A 17,476-nucleotide genomic window follows, 5' to 3' on the forward strand; every position below is an offset into this window, starting at 1 on the left:
CTCCCGCGGCAGCGAGCTCCCCACCTGGAGACCCACCCAGCGCGCCGTCGGGAGCAGGGGGACCACAGGGGCCAAGGAACTGCCGGCGGCCGCCGGGGGTCTCAGAAGAATTGGCATCTCCTTTCCGCCGCCCAAGGGACCAAAACCCACACGCAGCGTTCGCCCTGAAGAAGGTGCGCACCCAACCGCCAGGAACCGGTGACGCTCTGCTCCTGCCAGCACTGCACCCGGGGTCTTGGGGGGCCAGCCTGCGGACGCCCGCGGCTACCCCACGGACGCCAGGGACTCGGCCGGAAGGGCCGGAGCTGCCCACAGAACCTCCGGGCCAATAAAAGGGGTCATAACGCCGCTTGCCGGCCGCGGTGAAGCCGTCATAAAACCCCAAGCCTTGTCATGTGTGTCGCGTACCTGGCGCTTCCCAGCTCCATTTTCCTAAGTGCCAACTCGGGACGCCCTCCGCCCACCCGCGGGATGCTGCCCGGCCCGGCGGGAACCCCAGCACCCCTCGGGCGCGGCCTGTCCCCGAAGTCTGGCCGGGGCGGCCGGACAAGGCACGGCTGGGGACACGCAAGGCCACCTCGGGTTTCGGGCGCAAGAGGACCCTGGCACAACCCAATGGCGGACTGATGCTGGCCAGGGAGTGGCCTTGCGGGGCTCGCGCCAGGGGCCACTCCCCAGAGGATGTCATGACCTCAGGCCCAGCCCGCGGGGGTCCCGCGGTCTCCCCTCCGCCCCGTAGGCAGGAGAGGCCCCCGAGTTGCAGGCCCGCCTGGCCCAGGGGCCCGCCCCTCGAGACCGAGGTCACCTCCTATCCCGCCCGAGGACCCCCCCGGGCTGCGGTCACCCCCGCGCGCCCCGCCGCACGCACTCGTCCTGCGCCGCGGAAAACCCCGTCACCCTGGCACTCGGAGACCCCGCACCGGCAGAGACTGTGTTGCAGGGTCTGAGCAACTGCCTGCCCAAAAGTCCCACCCCGTGCCTGGCTGGCCCTCGGGCACAGCCTGGTCGCTAGGCAACGGCCTCGGGATGGACACCGCAGGCCCGCGGCACGCGGGGAGTCGGTCTTTACTTGGCAGCGGCCGGGGGCCTGGACCACTGTCGGTGCTGGGGAGGATGGCCCCGCCAAGAGGCCCCCCACGGCGCGAGGGGCCGAAGTCGCAGTCTCGTGGCGGAGAGACGAGCAGCGAGGACAGGTCATCATCCCGTGCATGCGCGCTGAAGTCAGCACTGACCCCAAAGGTGTGGGGACGAGCCCCAGGCAGGTGGTCAGAGAGGACGCCCTGGATGGACAACCAGTTCCGAGGCGGCTCAGAAGGGATCTGGGACGGATGGGGCGAGCATTCCAGGCAGAGCGGACTGTCCTGCAGATGAGCCCGGGGAGGGCAAGCCGCTGACACATCCAGCGTGGCCCCAGGGAACGCCACCAACCAGCCTCCGGCCTCTGCGCCCACAAACCGCACCCTCGGCTCCCGCGCCTCCGTGCGGCCTCTCCTTCCAAGGAAAGCGCACCCTCAGGAGGCACCAGCAGGAAGGACAGGAAACATGATTTCGTACAGAAATTTTACTAGGAAAATGGAAATTATACAAATCTGTAAAAACACTATTCAAGATGTAAATCTTAATTAAAAGATTATAAAAGTATACATGGTTATGTGTTTAAAAAAACCGTAAACAGGTTTCTATAGCTGGCACAGGACAGTAATTGTCCCCATGTGCACCAGCCCCTCCCCCCCGCTAATCTAACGACGGCTGAGAGTTGCCGCCCGTCTGTCATGGGCTTAGTTATTACACATCACCCGGGGAGGGTGCACCCAGTTTCAGGCCCGCGGAACACATGGCCGGGAGACCGAGGGGTTAGCGAGGGGGGCAGACAGATGACCGGCCAGCCCCCCGGCCAGGAACGCAGTCCGCGGGTCCCTTCCCAAGAGGCGCAGAGCCCCACCCACCCCGAGTTCCCTGGGGGGCAGCCGGACTCTCCGGGAGCTGGCAGAGAAGCCCTGTGGCTTGCACGGACCTCCCCCATCAGAAGCTTCCTGTAGGACGTCCTTAGACAAGGAAGGGGCTCCGTCCCATCTGGGATCCCTGCAGGTCCCCATGAGAAGGGCCCTGGGAAAGTTTAGACTCCAGGACACTGCTCTTTCTGAACCCTGTGCCCAAGAGGCTGACTCTAGTTTGGGGGCTCCGCGTGCTTACTACCTAAGATACCTCCGTCAACCAGCTTGTTTATAACGTTTTCTAGACACTCATGCAGCTGCAGCTTACGGAGGGCCGCCAGGAGTCGGAAGGGGGACGCGGCCCGCCCCTGCTTGCTCTGCCAGCGCCGCAGCATCTGGTAGTGCTGCTCCGCCACGTTTCCCCAGTTCTCTTGCTCACAAATGTCGATGTCGTTTTCCTCCAGTCCAACAAACCTCATGAACATCCTCCAGTGACTTTGGGGAACCTCCTGCCCAAACACACAGTAGATCGTGTAGATGGCTGCAAAAGGATCGAGAAGGGAGGCTTGGCTTTGTTTCCGCAAGGCAGGCGAGGCAACCGCTGGGACCGTTTCTGGCTGGCCCTGGCCAGGCTCCTGCCAGGCCTGCGGCTCATTCACACGGAGCCGAGGAGCCCGGCGGAAGGGCCTGCGGGTCCCGGACGGTGGGAGGCCCAGGGCCCGCGGAGGCTGGCCCCTCCTCTCCAGCTCGACCAGGCTGCCGAGGGCACCGGGGCCGGGCCGGCGGAGGCTGGACCCGAGGCCCGGGGCGAGGTCTGTAACCCAGCCGGCTCCGGACTGCCTCACCGCAAATCCGCCACACAGTGGCCTCACAGAGCCGGCAGAGGGGACGGGCGCAGGAGCAGCGCCTGGCAGGCTGGCTGTGCTCCACGAAAGCCTCGCCCTTACCTGCTGGCGGCGGCGTCACAGCCCACGGGGACCCCCCAGGCCGGGGTCACCTGGGCACTCCTACCACCACCGCCCTTAGTGCCCACACCTACAAACGCACTACGGGGCAGAGCAACGTGCAGTCTTTGTGAACAAAACTTGTCTTTGACGAGGGCCTGTTTCCCTGATGTCAGCGGTGGCCGTCAGCGCGTTGACGTCCACAGGAAGTTCCCTGAGCTCCGTGTGGGCACATGGTCCCGCTTCCCAGGAGGGAGGACATCGTGCCTAGACACTCACGCCTACACAGTCACTACAAAGGAAGACCTGGGAGGACTCACCTTCGGGGGACCGGTCCTTCAGAACATAGTTCTGTTGATATTCCTGTGGAGAGAGGGGAATATGATTGTTGCAGGGCAGACACCTGGGTGACTTCCTTGAGAGACCCCCGGGAAGCAGGGCCACCGCCCAGTTCCCGGAGGAGCGGCGGCAGGGCAGCCGGGCCTCCAGACCACGCCCCGCAGCCGGGCCTGGAGCGCCCGCCCGTCCCCTCCGAAGCAGCAGAGCTCACAGGCCACCTGCCCTCTGGGCCACACTCTGCCAGGACACAGCCTGGGCCCGGGGCACGTGACCTGGGGGTGGCCTGCGCGGCTGAGCACAACACTAATGGGGAGGACGCCAGTCCTCACAGGGCACGGTGACCAACAGCAGCTTTCTGGTTCAGGGACGCCGAGACCGGACCGGACGCAGACGGACCCCCCCCCCCGAGACACCGCACGCTCTGCCCCTGCTTCCCCACGGCCGCCACCCTACCCCCACCCCGGGCCCCGCAGGGAACACCTGCTCGTCCTGTCCAGTCCTACCCAGGTGTCACCGCCTCCTCATGCCCCACGGGGGGCGGAGGGGATGACACCGGCTCGCCGGGGCCAGGCTGGACATGGCGCCCACTTCCGCCCCGCGGGGCCCACGTGCGGGGTGGGTGCCCGGCTTCTGGCCCCAGCTGCTGCGGACGCCACGCCCGGCACACCGGGGGCACTCGGGCCACGAGGCCTCAGAGAGCCCTGCGCCGGTGGGCTGGGCCTCCTCCAGGCAGCCGCCTCCTGGCTGGGAGACCGCGGAGAGGACACACCCTGGGTCTCGGTGGCCTCTGGGAGTCACGGTCCCCTTGGAGCACAGGCTGGACTGGGGCTGTCACAGTTTGCACTGTGTGCCCCAGAGGTGCAGAAGCCCTGGTCCCAGCAGCTGTGAAGGGGACCTTACTTGGCAGCCGGGTCGCTGTGGATGTGACCCGTTAGGACGAGGCCCTGACGCGCGGATGCCGCTGCCCTTTCTCGGGGACACGGACAGTCACGCGGGGCGGATGCCCCAGGAACCTGGGGGAGGGACCGCGGCAGAGCGTCTACAAGCCCAGGAGCCCACGGATTGGTGGAAACCCCCAGAAGCCAGGTGGGGCCTGGACCAGACTCCCCTTCACCGCCCGGCCGACCCCTTGATCTTGGACACCCGGCCACCAGGACGGGGAGACGGTAACCTCCTGTCGTTTAAGCTGCCTGGTCTGTGCAGCTGCGTGGCGGTCACCCCAGGAGCTCAGACAAGGATTTACGAGAACGCACAGCTGCACTGCACACACCGTGCACGCACGCTGCGAGCACTCCACATGCGCAGGCGTCCCTGTCCGTTGGACCCGCCCACACGCCCCACGCACCTGCTCCAGAACACTGATGGGGGCCACCACCCCGGCCTGGCCCGGGCGCCCGGGGGCCGCGGGAGCCTGGGTCTGCAGTATCGGCTCTGGGGCGGCCCCGCTCCCTCCGTCCACCACCACCTGTCGTTGGATGCCTCCCTCGGGGTCTTCAGAGGGACCCGGGCAGGTCTCGGCCCCAGGTGCCTCAGCCGAGCCCCAGTGCTCCAGCAGCGGGGCGGTGTCCACGCCGGGGGTGGGCCGGCCATGTTCAGCATGCGTGGACAGCAGACTTATCCTGGGCTCGGTGCTTTCCTGTGAGTAAAGAACAAAGTCCATTTTTTGATGACAAGGGCCTGCAGCACAGCCTTTCCCGAGCCACTTCAGCAGGAAAACGCCCAGGTAGCTTATAGGTCAGCCAGGGCTGTGCAGTTGGAGAGAACACTACCTTGTGGGGATAGGTTCTGCTGGGCCACCAAGTCCGTGCCCCCGCGGTCATGACCCCAAGACAGGTGGGTCATGGCTGAATGGTTATACCAGCAAAATACACCCACACCCTGACCCTAGGGACCCGAGAACGCGGCCTCGTTGGAAATGAGGTCCTTGCAGATGGACGGAGCCGCGCTGGATGAGACTGGGCCCTAAACCCAGTGACCGCGGGGTGTCCTTAGAAGGAGACAGACCACGGGGAGGAGGCGAGAGGCTGACCCTGGGCTGACGCGCCCACGCGCCGAGGAGCACCACGGGCTGCGGGGCCACCACGGGCTGCGGGGCCGCCCCAGGCGCAGGCCAGGCGAGCGGAGAGGCAGGACCCACCCCCAGGACCTCAGAGGGAGCTGGCCCCTCCGAGCTCTGGACTCGGACTCTGGCTGCAGGTCCGAAGGCAGGAAGCTCCCGCACTTCTCGGCCCCGTGTCTGGGGGGCCATTTTGGCGGCCCCGGGAGAACCGCACAAGGCACCGTGGCCTCCGCGCCCTGTTTGCACTCGGCGGTCGGGACCAGCAGAGTGGGCATCCGGGCCCAGACTGATGCCCAGCTGCCCGGAGGGGACGTGGACGCCGCCCGGAAAGCCAAGCTGTGCCCTCGGCGGGGGCACGGGCCGGTCTCCACCCCCACCCTGAGGGGTCTCCTTTGCCCTCCAGCCCCAAGGACGCCACTGGGAAAAGCCAAGGGGGTACTTACAGGGTTGCCCGAGTCCCCCGACTCATCTGAAAATCAAAGAGAAGGAAATGGAAACACAGTCAGGCACTGCATGCGGGGGCCCCGCTGAAGGACGGCCGAGGAGGACAGCGGTCCCCGCAGATCACGGTGGGGCTGAAACGCGCCCACCTGCCAGTGACGTTGTCCCGTCACAGGGCAACAACACACTGCCTGTGCGTCGGCAGCGACGCGGTGGAAACCGACCTGCCGCATGGCAGCCGTAAGGAAACCAGCACTCGGCTCCGGGCAGGGCTGCCCTCTGCGAGCGGAAGCGCCGCATGCCAGGTGGGATCCCCCGCACTGCGCCGACACCGGTGCCGGGGGTGTCCCTCTTCCAGCAGAGTGTGGGGGTGGGGGAGCCGCAGCCAAGCCACACACGCCACGGCCGCATGCGCAGGGCACACGTGTACCACACCTGCTGCTTGCGTCACTATCCCACGTGCCCGGTTTACCCTCGGGCGGCATCGGTCACCTGCGGGCTACAGGTGCTGGAGGCAACAGGCTCCACCCTCCAGGTGCGCACGCACCGTGATGTCTGCTCCACGAGAAACCGCCCAAGGACACGTTTCTCGGAGGCTGTCCCTGTGTCACGTGGCACGCGATTATAGCTGACATTCCCTGGACAAGGATTTCTGTGAAGCAAAGGCCTCGAGAGCATAACAAAGAAAGTGTACTTACGTTTCAGCCAACGGACCACCAGGTGGGGCAACGGCACACCTGCGAACACCGGGGAGGGGAGCGTTCGCGGGGCGCCCTCCTGCTCCAGGGCCCCGGGCGGGAGCAACACCCACTCGCGATCCCGGCCGAGGGCACCGCTGAGGTCCCGTCTCGGCCCACGGCCCGGGACTCTGGTCTGCAGCGCTGCGCGTGGGCGGGCACGCGGCGCACGGCTCCCTGCCCAGAGCACCCGCCCAGACACACAGCAGGCAAGTTAGAATGTGGGAGCAGCTGTATTTTCAACAAAAGTCACCCCGCCGGGGGCTGGGGGCGGAGCCCCCGTTTTGCAGCTCCTGATGTGGTGCCAGGATAGCTCTACCTCTGCCGTACCTCGTTTTGTACAGTAGATAACGATGACAGTAATGATGATGACAACGATGACGACGCTGACAAACACCACCACTGCAGTCCCCTTATCGGAGCCGTTGGCGTGATAGCTGGGCGGGTCTCCTGGAAGGGGCAGAGGGTGCCAGCGCCTGGTAAGCAGGCCCCTTCACCCGAGGGACACGCTACAGAAGGCCGCTGCCCAGTCCCGCGATTTGGGGCGCTTCCTTCTCCAGGCCCCCGACACTCTCCCAGGGCAGGCGGGCCAGGCTCAGAGGGCTGTAGGGGGTGACTGTCCCCCCAGAAGAGTGGCCAAAATCCTGCGGCCCCAGGCCTAAGGAGGAAAAGTCGGAGGCCGCGAGGACAGCCCGTCCTGGCCGCAGCGGCCTGGCCTGCGTGGCCCGCGGGACAGGGCAGCGTCCTCCCCCAGCAAAGGCCTGTTGGGAGCACTCAGGGCACCAGGTCTAATGCTGGTTACATTACAGCGCCAACAGGGAGCAAGGGACAGACACGGGGGTGGCGCAGGACCACCCAAACCTCGGGTGCGCGGCCACCCGGCTCTTCCACATGGTGTGACTATTGTCTAAGCGGCTTTTCTTTACTCTCAGTTTAGGCCCTAAGCAGTTTGTTTTTTTTAGACGTTAAAACGTTCTTTTAAGTGTTTGTGTGGTTTAGAAACAATTTTGAATGGAAACTCATGAGCCAACTCTGCGGACACCCCCAGCCTGAGAGCAGCCCAGGCAGCCCCGGACAGGCTGGTGGCGGCGGCCCACATGGGAGTGCGGCTCCCGGCCCCGCGCCGCCTGCACGTGGAAGGCACCCTCGGACCACGGGCCCCGCCTCGCAGCGCGGAACACCAGTCCCAGGTCGCTGTCAGACGGGCGAGGGAGTCCTGGCAGAGACCATGTGGCCGCCGCCGCCTCGGGCGCGCGCCGGTTTCTCACGGGCCCCACACAGCGCTGACCGCACCAGGAAAGCGTGAGACTGGGAGCGTCCCTACGGAGGGCCTGTCATCGCGGCACCCCGCTCCCTGGGTACAAGGGCACCGGGGGGGGGGCGTTCTAGAACAAGGGGCCTGTGTCCTGAATTCACACGTAATTACTCGTGTTTAATAAATCATGATCAGAAATTAGAAATGACCCCAGATACAAACAGAGCCCAATACAAAAATGGGCGTGACTCTTGTGCAGACTCAACACAAGGGCCCAAAGGCCTTGGTCATCGCATCCGCCGCCGGCACGGGCCCACCACAAGTGTCCACGTCACACCTCAATGCCCGTGAGGGCAGGGACCTGGCAGGGTGGCGGGGACGATGTGACAGAGGACAGGAGATGGGACGAGGGTGCACTGACGGAGGAGAAGCCCGCAGGCTCCTGGACCCAGCCCTCCATGTCCCACGGCGAAGCTTGGGAACGTGCGGCAGGGCAGTGCCGACAGGCGGCCAGGTCGCCCCGGGAGGCGCAGCCTGACGCCCGCAGTGCCCCACGCAGGGGAGTGGGCGTCCAGCAGCCAGGTGCGCCCCGGCCCTGCGTGCTTGCTGCCCGGCATGTGGAACCCCGCCCATTGCCGCTGTGTAACTGCCGCTTCACTGCCAGCCTGCCAAGCACGCCGCCCGCCTGCCGTCCCCAGCTCGGTGCGCTCCGGCGGCAGAGCCGATACCGACACCCACGGCCCACGGGCCCGAACGCTCACACTGTCTGTCCATCCAGAGTGGAGGGGTGGGGGCGGCCGCTTACCTGGCCGTGGGTTGCCCTGGGCGGCGCAAACGGTGTCCCTTGTTGCATTGCATGGCTGAAGGGTGGGGCCGTCACACCTGGGAGGGAAGGGCAAAGAACCCGTCACTCGCCCTGCCCGGCCCCCGGCCCCGGGGCTGCCCATGCTGGCCTTCCCAGGCTGCACAGCCCCCAGTAGTTCCACGAGTGGAGCCCAGGGACCCTCAGGTGTCTGGGGAAGAGCACCACCCCACAAACTGTTATTGAAAGAGGCTATGCGTGGCTCTGAGGGCGGGGCCTGCCGTAGCTGTGTCTCTACCAAGAAGGGTCCCCCCAAGACGAAGCCCATGGAGACAGGGACAGCGAGCGAGGCGAGAGAAGCCAGACCCAACCCGCCCAGCCTGCAAGCAGCCCTGACTCTGGACCTGTCAGGTGCGAGGGCCGACAGACACGTCAATGCAGCTGAGCCGCGAGGAAGAGCCTACGCTGCGTCTCACAAAACGGAGCTTTTCTGCAAGCAGTGGTAACCCCCAGAAGCCCCCTCAAATCCACGCCCACCGGAACCTCAGAATGAAACCGTATCTAGGAACGGGGGCTTTGTGGATAAAACTACGGTTGGCCGAGGTCATACCGGAGCAGGGCCGGCCTTCGCCAGCGACCCCGTCGTTACAGGAGGGACACCTGCGCCCAGAGAGGCGGAGCAGAGACACCGACAGACGCGGCAGATGGTGCGGAGACAGAAGGAGAGGTCGCAGCAATGAGCCCACAGGCCAAGGAGCACCAGCCACCACCCAAAGCTGCACAGGCAGGCGGGATCGTCCCCAGAGCCTCTGTGCGAGCATGGCCCTGCCGACACCGAGAGCGGGGACTTCCGGTCACCAGAACTGCAAAAGGACCCGTTTCTGTTGCTGTTTGAAGCCAGCCAGTGCCGGCCTTTGTGACGGCAGAGCCCGGGACAAGGCGAGGAGAGAGGTCACTCGGTGTCCCAGGGCACGGTCCTCACTCTTCTCCCTGCCCAGAGCTCCCTCCCTCCGGAACTTTTCACGGCTCTCGCCCGTTCTCCCTCGGGGCCTCCGCTCCAGAGACCTGCCCGCAGTAGGTCCCTGCTTCCCCTTCCCCTCAGGGACCCAGCGCTGTCACTCAGCTGTGACTGCCTGCGGCCGCAGCAGCCTCAGCCGCTGCGGAGAGTGGGCCCCGGCCCCGAGGACGCACTGAGCACCGGGCAGCGGCAGGGGAGGGGGACCCAGGCCCAGGCGGTGCCCGAGGCCGCACCTGGTGCAGCGGTGGCACTTCTCCACGCAGTTCGGGGAGTCGCAGTAGAAGCTCCCGGTCTTGCACTGGCATCGCCGGTTGCTGTCCCGGGTGCACTCAGCCACAACCTCTTGGTCTGCTGGGAGGAAGGCTGGGGGTCAGTCACCACGGCTGGGGCCCTGTCCCCACCCACGCTGGCCACGTGTGGCCGCCCAGGCGCAGGCATCGGATTTGCGCTGCCCTCCGTTCTCACGTTCAGGGGCGATGAGAGAACCACCAGACCTTAGTTTCTGCAGCGGGGGCACCTGTGCAGTGCCCAGAGTGTGGCTCTGCATCCGGGCTGGGAGGGCAACACCCCCAAACGACTCCTTCAGCGCGTCTGCCCCCAAAGGAAGAGCCAGCACCAGTGGGTGCTCCTGCCGGGAGCCTGCCCCGGAGGACGGACCACAGAGGAGCCCTTGCACCGCCACCTGCTGGTGGAGCCCTGCGGTCACAAGGAGGACACCCTCCGCACGCGCGGGGCTCAGGGGCCGGTGAGGCCCGCCACTGGGCGCTGGAGCCTCCCTGGGGCAGACCCTTTTATGGAGGGGACCGTTTTCAAAATGCCCGGCCGAGTGGCCTTGTCTTCCCATCTAACCCACTGAAATACTATGAACGGTCTGCGAGCTAGAAGTAAGAATCACGTGGACCACCGCCCCCGCTGGAGACCAAAACGACCCGCCACGTGCAGGTGCAAACACAGGAAGTTTCCTCTGGGGACAGGGGGCAACCCGTCCCAGCCACGCGGGGCTCTCACAGGGCCAGACGCCGTGGGGCGTCTCCGGGCTCCCTGTTCCATCCCGTGGCCACACCGCGGACACCTGTGTGACAGCGGGCTGAGCTCCCTTCACAGTCTGTACAAAACCCCAGCCTGCGGGGCAGCCAGCTGGGGCTTCACGCTCGTCCGCGTATCCAGGCTCATAAAATTCCGGTTGGGGATTTTCAAAAGGAAAAGCTGCGTGTGTTGAGGCGCACAGCACGGGCTGGCTGGTGCCCCCGGACGCACAGCCCGCAGACCCTCTCCGTGGGGAACCGTCGTCTTGAAGATGCGAGTCTTCCTCCCTCATCTTGTCTCCACGCGCTGCACGTGGAGATGACCTTCAGCATGGTTTGTTCAAGTAAATGTTTCGCACATCCTTTGCTAAATTCATTCCAAAGCACCCCATTCTTGTTTTTGCTGGTGTAAACGGTGCCTGTTTTCCAAAGTAACATTTTCCAAAATGCCCTGCTGCTGCCCCCCAGTGGCATGGGGCGAACCCTTGCGCGTCACTTCCACAGGCGGCCGCGGTGAGCCCGGGGGCCCGGGCGGCCCCTCACCCAGCCCTGTAGCATCCTGGCGGAGGCGCGCCCTGGCCGCCTGGTCACGCTGCTCGCCTGACACGGGCCCTGAGGGCCTCCTCGGAACCGGGGCGGAGCAGGGAGGGCCTAGACCCCGGAGGGGCCCCGTGCCTCCCAGCTGCCTCTCACCTTCATGGCACTCGGTACACGCCAGGCACGAGGTCTCCCGGTTGTGGTGGGCAGTGAAGAAGCCGGGCTCACACGGGCTGCATACGCAGTCTCTGCTGACGTAGAAGCCTGAGATGGGAGGACAGAGGTGAGCTGGGGGCCAGGACCCGTCCCAGCTACAACTTCACCTCCCGTGTCCTGTGTCCTTGGAAACTTCTGGACTGACACCCGGCTCCACATGTCCCAGGACTAGGGACCTGACCCGTCCCTGGCTCTTCCCAGCATCTGCACTTGGGTAAGCAGGGCGCAGAGTGTGCCCCCTGAGCCTGCACCCCCCCGCTCAGGGCCGCTCCGCAGCGTCCGGGCCGGGGCGCAGGGCAGCCCTGGACGCCCACACGCAGGTGCGCGCCCCGCCCGCAGACTGCTGAGGCCGCGACAGCACGCGCTCTGCACGCGTGCTAAGAGCGCACCGGGTTTCATGTCTCTTTCATTCCTGAACATGGCGTGTTCAGGTGTGTGCACGTGCGTTCAGGTGTATCTACAGCGGTCTGGGTGCAGGGCTCAGTGCCCGACCTGGGAGCCCTGTGGAGGCTCAGGCTCAGGCTCGGGGGAGGTGCATGGGAGGGTGGGTGTAGGGTCCGACGTGAAGGTGCAGGTGCGGGCTGCCCCTTCAAAGGGGAGCGCCTTGAGGGCAGGGCCACGGATCACATGCACACACTGTGCGTGTGCACAGGGGTGGGAGCTATGGGCCTCTGAGCAGGTCCCCCTGCGGGCCCGTGGCTCCGGCTGCTTTACGGGCTAATTGAAGGCTTCTTCACGAGAGGAATATGCCTGCGTGGAGCCGCTGGGCAGGAGAGAGCAGTGGCCGCGTCCCCGGGAGCCTCCCCTCCTCCAGAGTCCGTCACCAGCGCCTGACAGGGGCTGGGCCCTGCGGGAGGGTCTGTGGGCGCGCCCAGCAAGGGCGCACACTCCATGTCTGTCCCCCAAGTCCCATGAGTGCTCCTCGCCCACCTCAAAAGGAAGCACAGCCCCCCTCTGTTCACCGGGAGCCGGAGGAGGGTGCAGGGCCAGGAGGGTGGGGCACAGCAGTCGGGCGGGTAGCTGGCGAGGAGAGGCCCACCCACCAGCGTTGCCCCGGGACAGGTTGGCCGCAGGCTCGGGAGGACGAGCTGACACTCACCAGGCAGGCAGAGGTCGCAGCAGAGGCCACGGAACTCATACTTGCCAGTGTCACATGGGGGCCCACTGGTCGCTATGGTCACCTGCAGCGAGAAGGAGACTGACTTTATCCAAAGAGGCCTCTGCTCCCGACGGACGTCCGGGACCTGGGCACGGACATGTGTGAGCCGAGGCAGGTGGCCACCTGCCCAGCACTGCGCCCCCTGCGGATGGGCCTTGCTTGGGCCACGCGGAGAACGCGGTCTTGCGTGTCCACGGCGGCCGCTGTTATAAATGTGGCGTTATGGGCCCGGGGAGCAGGGTCAGGCCGCGGCAGGTTCGCGTTCTCTCTTTACTTGGACTGTCTCTAGGCTTTTATCATGCTTCTTTTTATGCACGAATTTTTCTTTTAAAATACACTGCATCAAAGTATTTTCATTTTACAGAACTTATTGGAGTGACATTGGTTAATAAAATTATATTGGCTTCAGGCACACAACCCTACGGCACCACTTCAAACTGTCATTTCTCCTGTTTGTCGAGTTCTTGTGGTGACCCCGCAAAGTTCACGCCAGATGCGAGCACCCAATTCCCCTCCTGCAGCCGTCGCCTTGCGGAGGACCAAGGCCGCCCATCTCCCCACCTGCCGCATCCGCTTCCAGCCATATTGTCTAACCAGGTCCGGATTTGGGGAGAGAAGCTTCAAGGAAAGCGTCCTCCGGGAAGAGGACGCGGCATAGGGATAATTGGTAGTAAGGGAATTATATTACTAGGAGTCATAATTTTCACCGTATATATGATCGACCTGGGAAAGATAAATAAGACACATGAGAATGAAACCGACAGGCGAGCCTCGGATGTAATTCTAGCTTCCACAGGACTAGACACAGTCACCACCACTCCCGAATCACCTGTAACTGCGTGTCCAGATTGTGCTAACAATTCACTAGTTAAGTTAGCAAGGAAATTCCCCCCGAATATCCCTGAGAAACAGTTTATAGATGAACGACCACAGGCGGAGCTCACAGAGCCGGCCTATACTCCCGTGTCTCTTCCTCTGGTAGCTAAGGTCATTAAAGAAAATAAAAAGAAGTTATACAGACCCCTTCCCACGGCTCAGGGGTTGCCTTTTGTAGCCTACTGGATAAAAGGAAAATTGTGGTATCCCCTTCAAGGAGTTAGCAGCATGAAAAGAACCCCTGACCCCCCGCTGCCCTATACAGGAGTTTACCAGGAAGGCATAAGGAGAGTCAATAAAGATGGAGTACATATGCCCTGCGCCAGCTTGCCTTTCATGGAACGCTTGGCACGAGCAGGACCCCCCTAGTGCTTACGTACAAAAGAACAAAGAAATAGCTTGAGGAGGCAGATACAGACATATTGTAAAAAATGTTGTCCCTACTTATTCAGGAAAGAAGAAGGGAGGGAGGATTGGCTAGCTGATGAACCACAGAATTATGAGAACCAGGAAAAGCACAAAGTTAGGTACAAAGTCTGCTCTTAGTAATTGCTTCTGCTCGGCCAACCCACAACAATATGTGACCGCAAATGTCTGATGCTCGCCAAAAATGAAAATATATAAGATATATGGCAACAAAGCGGAAGAGCTTTGCACTGCCTCTGGGTCGTGTAGTTGTCTGTCTCCCATCGCTGACGCCTTACCCACCTTCGGGACCCCCGGATCCGGCTGCAGCTGGACTGCGGCACCCACCCACAACCCACCTCGCCCGGCACCCACCGCCCTCCCGGGCTCACACAGCAGGGTCTCCCTCCTGGCCCCGCAGCCCCAGCTCCTTCCACCAGCCCCTCCCCTCCTGCCCTAGAAAGGCCCTAGACACTAGCCCACCCATCACCGCTCCCCTGTGGGAATCACAGCCCCTGGCAAGTGTGGAGCCCTGGGGACCCTGAAGAAAGCTGAGGACTTTAGCGACCGAGATCGTGCCACTGCCCGAACTCCGTGCTGCCTCAGCAGCCAGCCCGCCCACACGGAGTGGAAGGACCGTGGGAGGCCAGGCAGGGTCACCGGCCGCCACAGCCTGCTGTGAAGAGGCTCAGGATGGCGGACCTGAGAACCCAGGCCCAGCAGCTGCCCGGGGGGTGGGGGGGGGACACACATAGGACAGAGGCCTGTGCCCTGCGTCCCTGTCCAGCAGGCGGTGGGCTGAGCCCAGAAGGGGAAGGAGTAGGGGAGCTCCTGGCCCGGAAGCTCCAGGGTGCAGGACAAGGAGCACAGTGCCCTGAAGACAGGGCGGCCCTCCCAGATGTCAGAGAAGAAAAGGCTCCCTTCCAGCTCCGAAAAGTGGCCTTGCAGGGGACAGCTGCCAGCAGTGCTATGGGGCACCAGGGACCACTGTCCTGGCAGCTGCGGCCCACAGGGCAGGGCAGGGCCCGAGCTCGCTCTGAGTTGGCCCTGGGGCTGGGCCCACGCAGGCAGGACTCACTACATACAGACAGGCAGCTGGGAGCCGCTGCCACATGGCTGAGGCTGCTGCCCGAGCTGGGGGCAGGCTTCCCCGGCCCCTCTGGAAGGTCAGAGTCCACACCGGAGCCGGGTCTGGCTTTGAGAACAGACATAACCTCCCGTGACTGGAGGCCGATGGGAGTTCCACACAACGTCAGAGTGAGACACCTATCTGTGCGCTGGTTTCAAAAGCACTCGGTCTGCCCAGCAGCAGGGTTTTGTCCTACAAACCACACCCACAGTCTGTACAAGCCACACCCGCAGTCGTCACAAAATACACGCGCAGTCGTCACAAGCCACACCCGCAGTTGTCACAAAATACACGCGCAGTCGTCACAAGCCACACCCGCAGTTGTCACAAAATACACGCGCAGTCGTCACAAGCCACACCCGCAGTCGTCACAAACCATAAAACAGGGCGCAGGATCGATTTCTGGTCAGGGCCCAGGTTTGGGTTGAGGGCCCGGTCCAGGGTTGGGGTAAGAGTCACGCCGTCCTTTTCCTCCCTGGCTCGCCCTCTCTCTTAAAGAAAAAAAACTAAACCCATCCATCAATTATTGTGAGAAGGGCGACACTTGAAACCTAGTACCTGTACGAAACCATTTCTAAGCAAACGCTAGGTAGTGAGAAAACGGCTGAGCCGGTTTTTAGCAAATAAAAGTCGGGAGTTATTAAAGTGTCTGCCCCATCCGCGGCCGGTGTGGGTTTGGCCATGGAAATCTCCCCCGGAAGTTCCCGCGTCCCCGCCAGCGGCCCAAGTCCTGCCCGCAGCGCCGGAGCCCACCTGCCGGGGTATCGGCCCGGGCTGGTTAGGAACGGCCTCCCGGGGCCTTGACCGAGGGCAGCCAAGCCGGCAGTGAGGGCAGAGCTGAGGCCAGAGTCCCCTTGACCGCTAGGCCCCCTTAAAGCCCTCCCGCCCTGCGCTCGTCCCGGCGGCTGGTAGCTCCGACCCGGCACCCCGGAAAGTAGCGGTCGGCACCCCGCCCGCGCTCGGAGTCCCCGCAGGCCTCCCTGGGGTCGCACCCAGGCCTCTCCGCGCCACGCCACGGCCAAAAACCTACTCACCGCGGCCAGGATTAGCAGGAGCCGAGGCCTCCACAACATGACCGTAATGAATGAAGAGAAAAAAAAAAATGGCAAAAGAAAAATGGCGGCCCGTACGTCAGCTGACGCCACGGGTGGGGGCGGGCTCTTCCTGAGCCAATTCCGGCCCCGCGCCGGAGGCCCCGCGGCGCGCGGGGGCGGGGGTTGATTGTGGATTGGTAGGCACCGCCGGGCCGCGAACACGTGCCAGGGTTCCCCTCCGTTTACGGCGGAGGATGTGGACGGCTACCAGAAACTGCACTCTGCCCGGGCAGCGGGGCTCTGCCGGTTGAGGTGCCGCCGGTAGAGAAAGTATCACCGGTCGGACTCCGGGGCAGGGCGCGCGCTCGGTGCGGGTGCCCGCCGCCCTACCCCTCCCGTCGCTTTGATATTTCTATCTCCCCTCCTTTCTAAAAGCAATGAGAAGAAAGTCCTCGGGTGAGAATAAAAAGAAAAAATTGTATTTTTACTTATATTTAATTGATAACGCTGTTACACTTATCCTGATTTTTTTCCCCCTTGCCCCCTAAGAAACTACTCATAGACGAAGGCGAGGCGGCCACCCTGGCAGCTTGAACAGACGCTGACGGCCTCGCAGTCCTGGGTGCGTGAGTCCGAGACCTGGGGCCCTGGAGGGACACGTGCAAGCCCCTGCTCAGCTCCTGGGGCTGCCTAGCGCCGTGGCCTTCCTTGGGGTGCAGCGGTCTCACTGAGCGCCTCCTTGCACGTCCCTGTGTCCAAATTTCCTCGTCCTAACAGCAGCAGCCACACTGGACTAGAGCCCGCCCTTGTCCTCCATGGACTCATCTTTTTTCCCCAATATAATGTTCATTTATTCCCATCTGTCCAGGCTGGTTTGGCTCAGTGCATTGTCTTTTGGCAAATGAAAGGTCAGTGTTACCGAACAAATAAACACGTGTGGGGGGGGGGGGCGGGGGGGCGCCCAGATGCTATGACGGAAAACTACCCCCCTTCCCCGAGGCCCCTTGGAATTATGGCTCTGAATGGCAGTTTGGTGAAAAGGAAAGGAACTATTTATTCAAAAGTTATACAGGTTTGATGAATAGCTAAATGTCACTCATCTCAAAAGCCCTCTAAAAGAATCATCAGCACACACACAGTCCTGCCTTCCCCCCTTTGCCCAGTCGGGGGCACCGTCCTCCAGAAGAAAAAGGACAGAGTCCAGGGCTCGGCTGGGCAGGCCTCTCGCGACTCTCAGCACCAGCCACTGCGTCACCGCGATCTCCGGCTCTTAATCCATAACCATGTGGCACCTTCTCCTGGCCCACGAGCAGGAGTCCTTTCTCCCCTCCTTCTTCCCGCGTGGTCTTCACACTGTTCCCCAGAGTCTGCGTCCCACTGTCTCTCCTGCAGGCTCCTGTCTCTCCTCTTCCCTCCCCCAGTTAGCCTGTATTGAGTCTTTTAAACCTTCTTGATTAACCTTGGCGATATGCAAAATAACCCTCTCTGCAAGAGGAATGTAGCTGTCCTGTACGGACAAGCAAAATGACTCCATGGCCCTGCTCCATGCTCCCATCCCCCATGGCG

General features: G+C 63.3%; 1 protein-coding gene across 1 annotated transcript; it reads right to left on the reverse strand.

The window, feature by feature from the left end:
• Positions 1-1,693: 1,693 nt before the first annotated feature.
• Positions 1,694-15,993, reverse strand: LOC129068452 (tumor necrosis factor receptor superfamily member 1A-like). Its single transcript, XM_054570674.1, has 11 exons — positions 15,911-15,993; positions 12,407-12,488; positions 11,248-11,355; positions 9,763-9,877; positions 8,515-8,591; positions 6,785-6,904; positions 6,416-6,454; positions 5,720-5,745; positions 4,563-4,853; positions 3,199-3,241; positions 1,694-2,475 (listed from the first exon to the last, which is right to left on the reverse strand). Exons 1-11 carry the CDS (start codon positions 15,947-15,949, stop codon positions 2,168-2,170), a joined length of 1,248 nt encoding a protein of 415 aa, XP_054426649.1. The 5' UTR covers positions 15,950-15,993; the 3' UTR covers positions 1,694-2,167.
• Positions 15,994-17,476: the final 1,483 nt, after the last annotated feature.

This window comes from Pteronotus mesoamericanus, unplaced genomic scaffold, assembly GCF_021234165.1.
Source record: "Pteronotus mesoamericanus isolate MK-2021 breed Mesoamerican mustached bat unplaced genomic scaffold, CSHL_Meso_final contig_214, whole genome shotgun sequence".
Lineage (NCBI taxonomy): Eukaryota > Metazoa > Chordata > Mammalia > Chiroptera > Mormoopidae > Pteronotus > Pteronotus mesoamericanus.

Excerpts from the sequence above, each read along its gene's own strand:
- LOC129068452 (XM_054570674.1), bottom strand. The coding sequence starts at position 15,949 with ATGTTGTGGAGGCCTCGGCTCCTGCTAATCCTGGCCGCG. Across the intron at positions 11,356-12,406 it reads CTGCGACCTCTGCCTGCCTG|GCTTCTACGTCAGCAGAGAC; the intron begins GTGAGTGTCAGC and ends CTCCCATCTCAG. Across the intron at positions 5,746-6,415 it reads GGTGGTCCGTTGGCTGAAAC|ATGAGTCGGGGGACTCGGGC; the intron begins GTAAGTACACTT and ends TTTGATTTTCAG.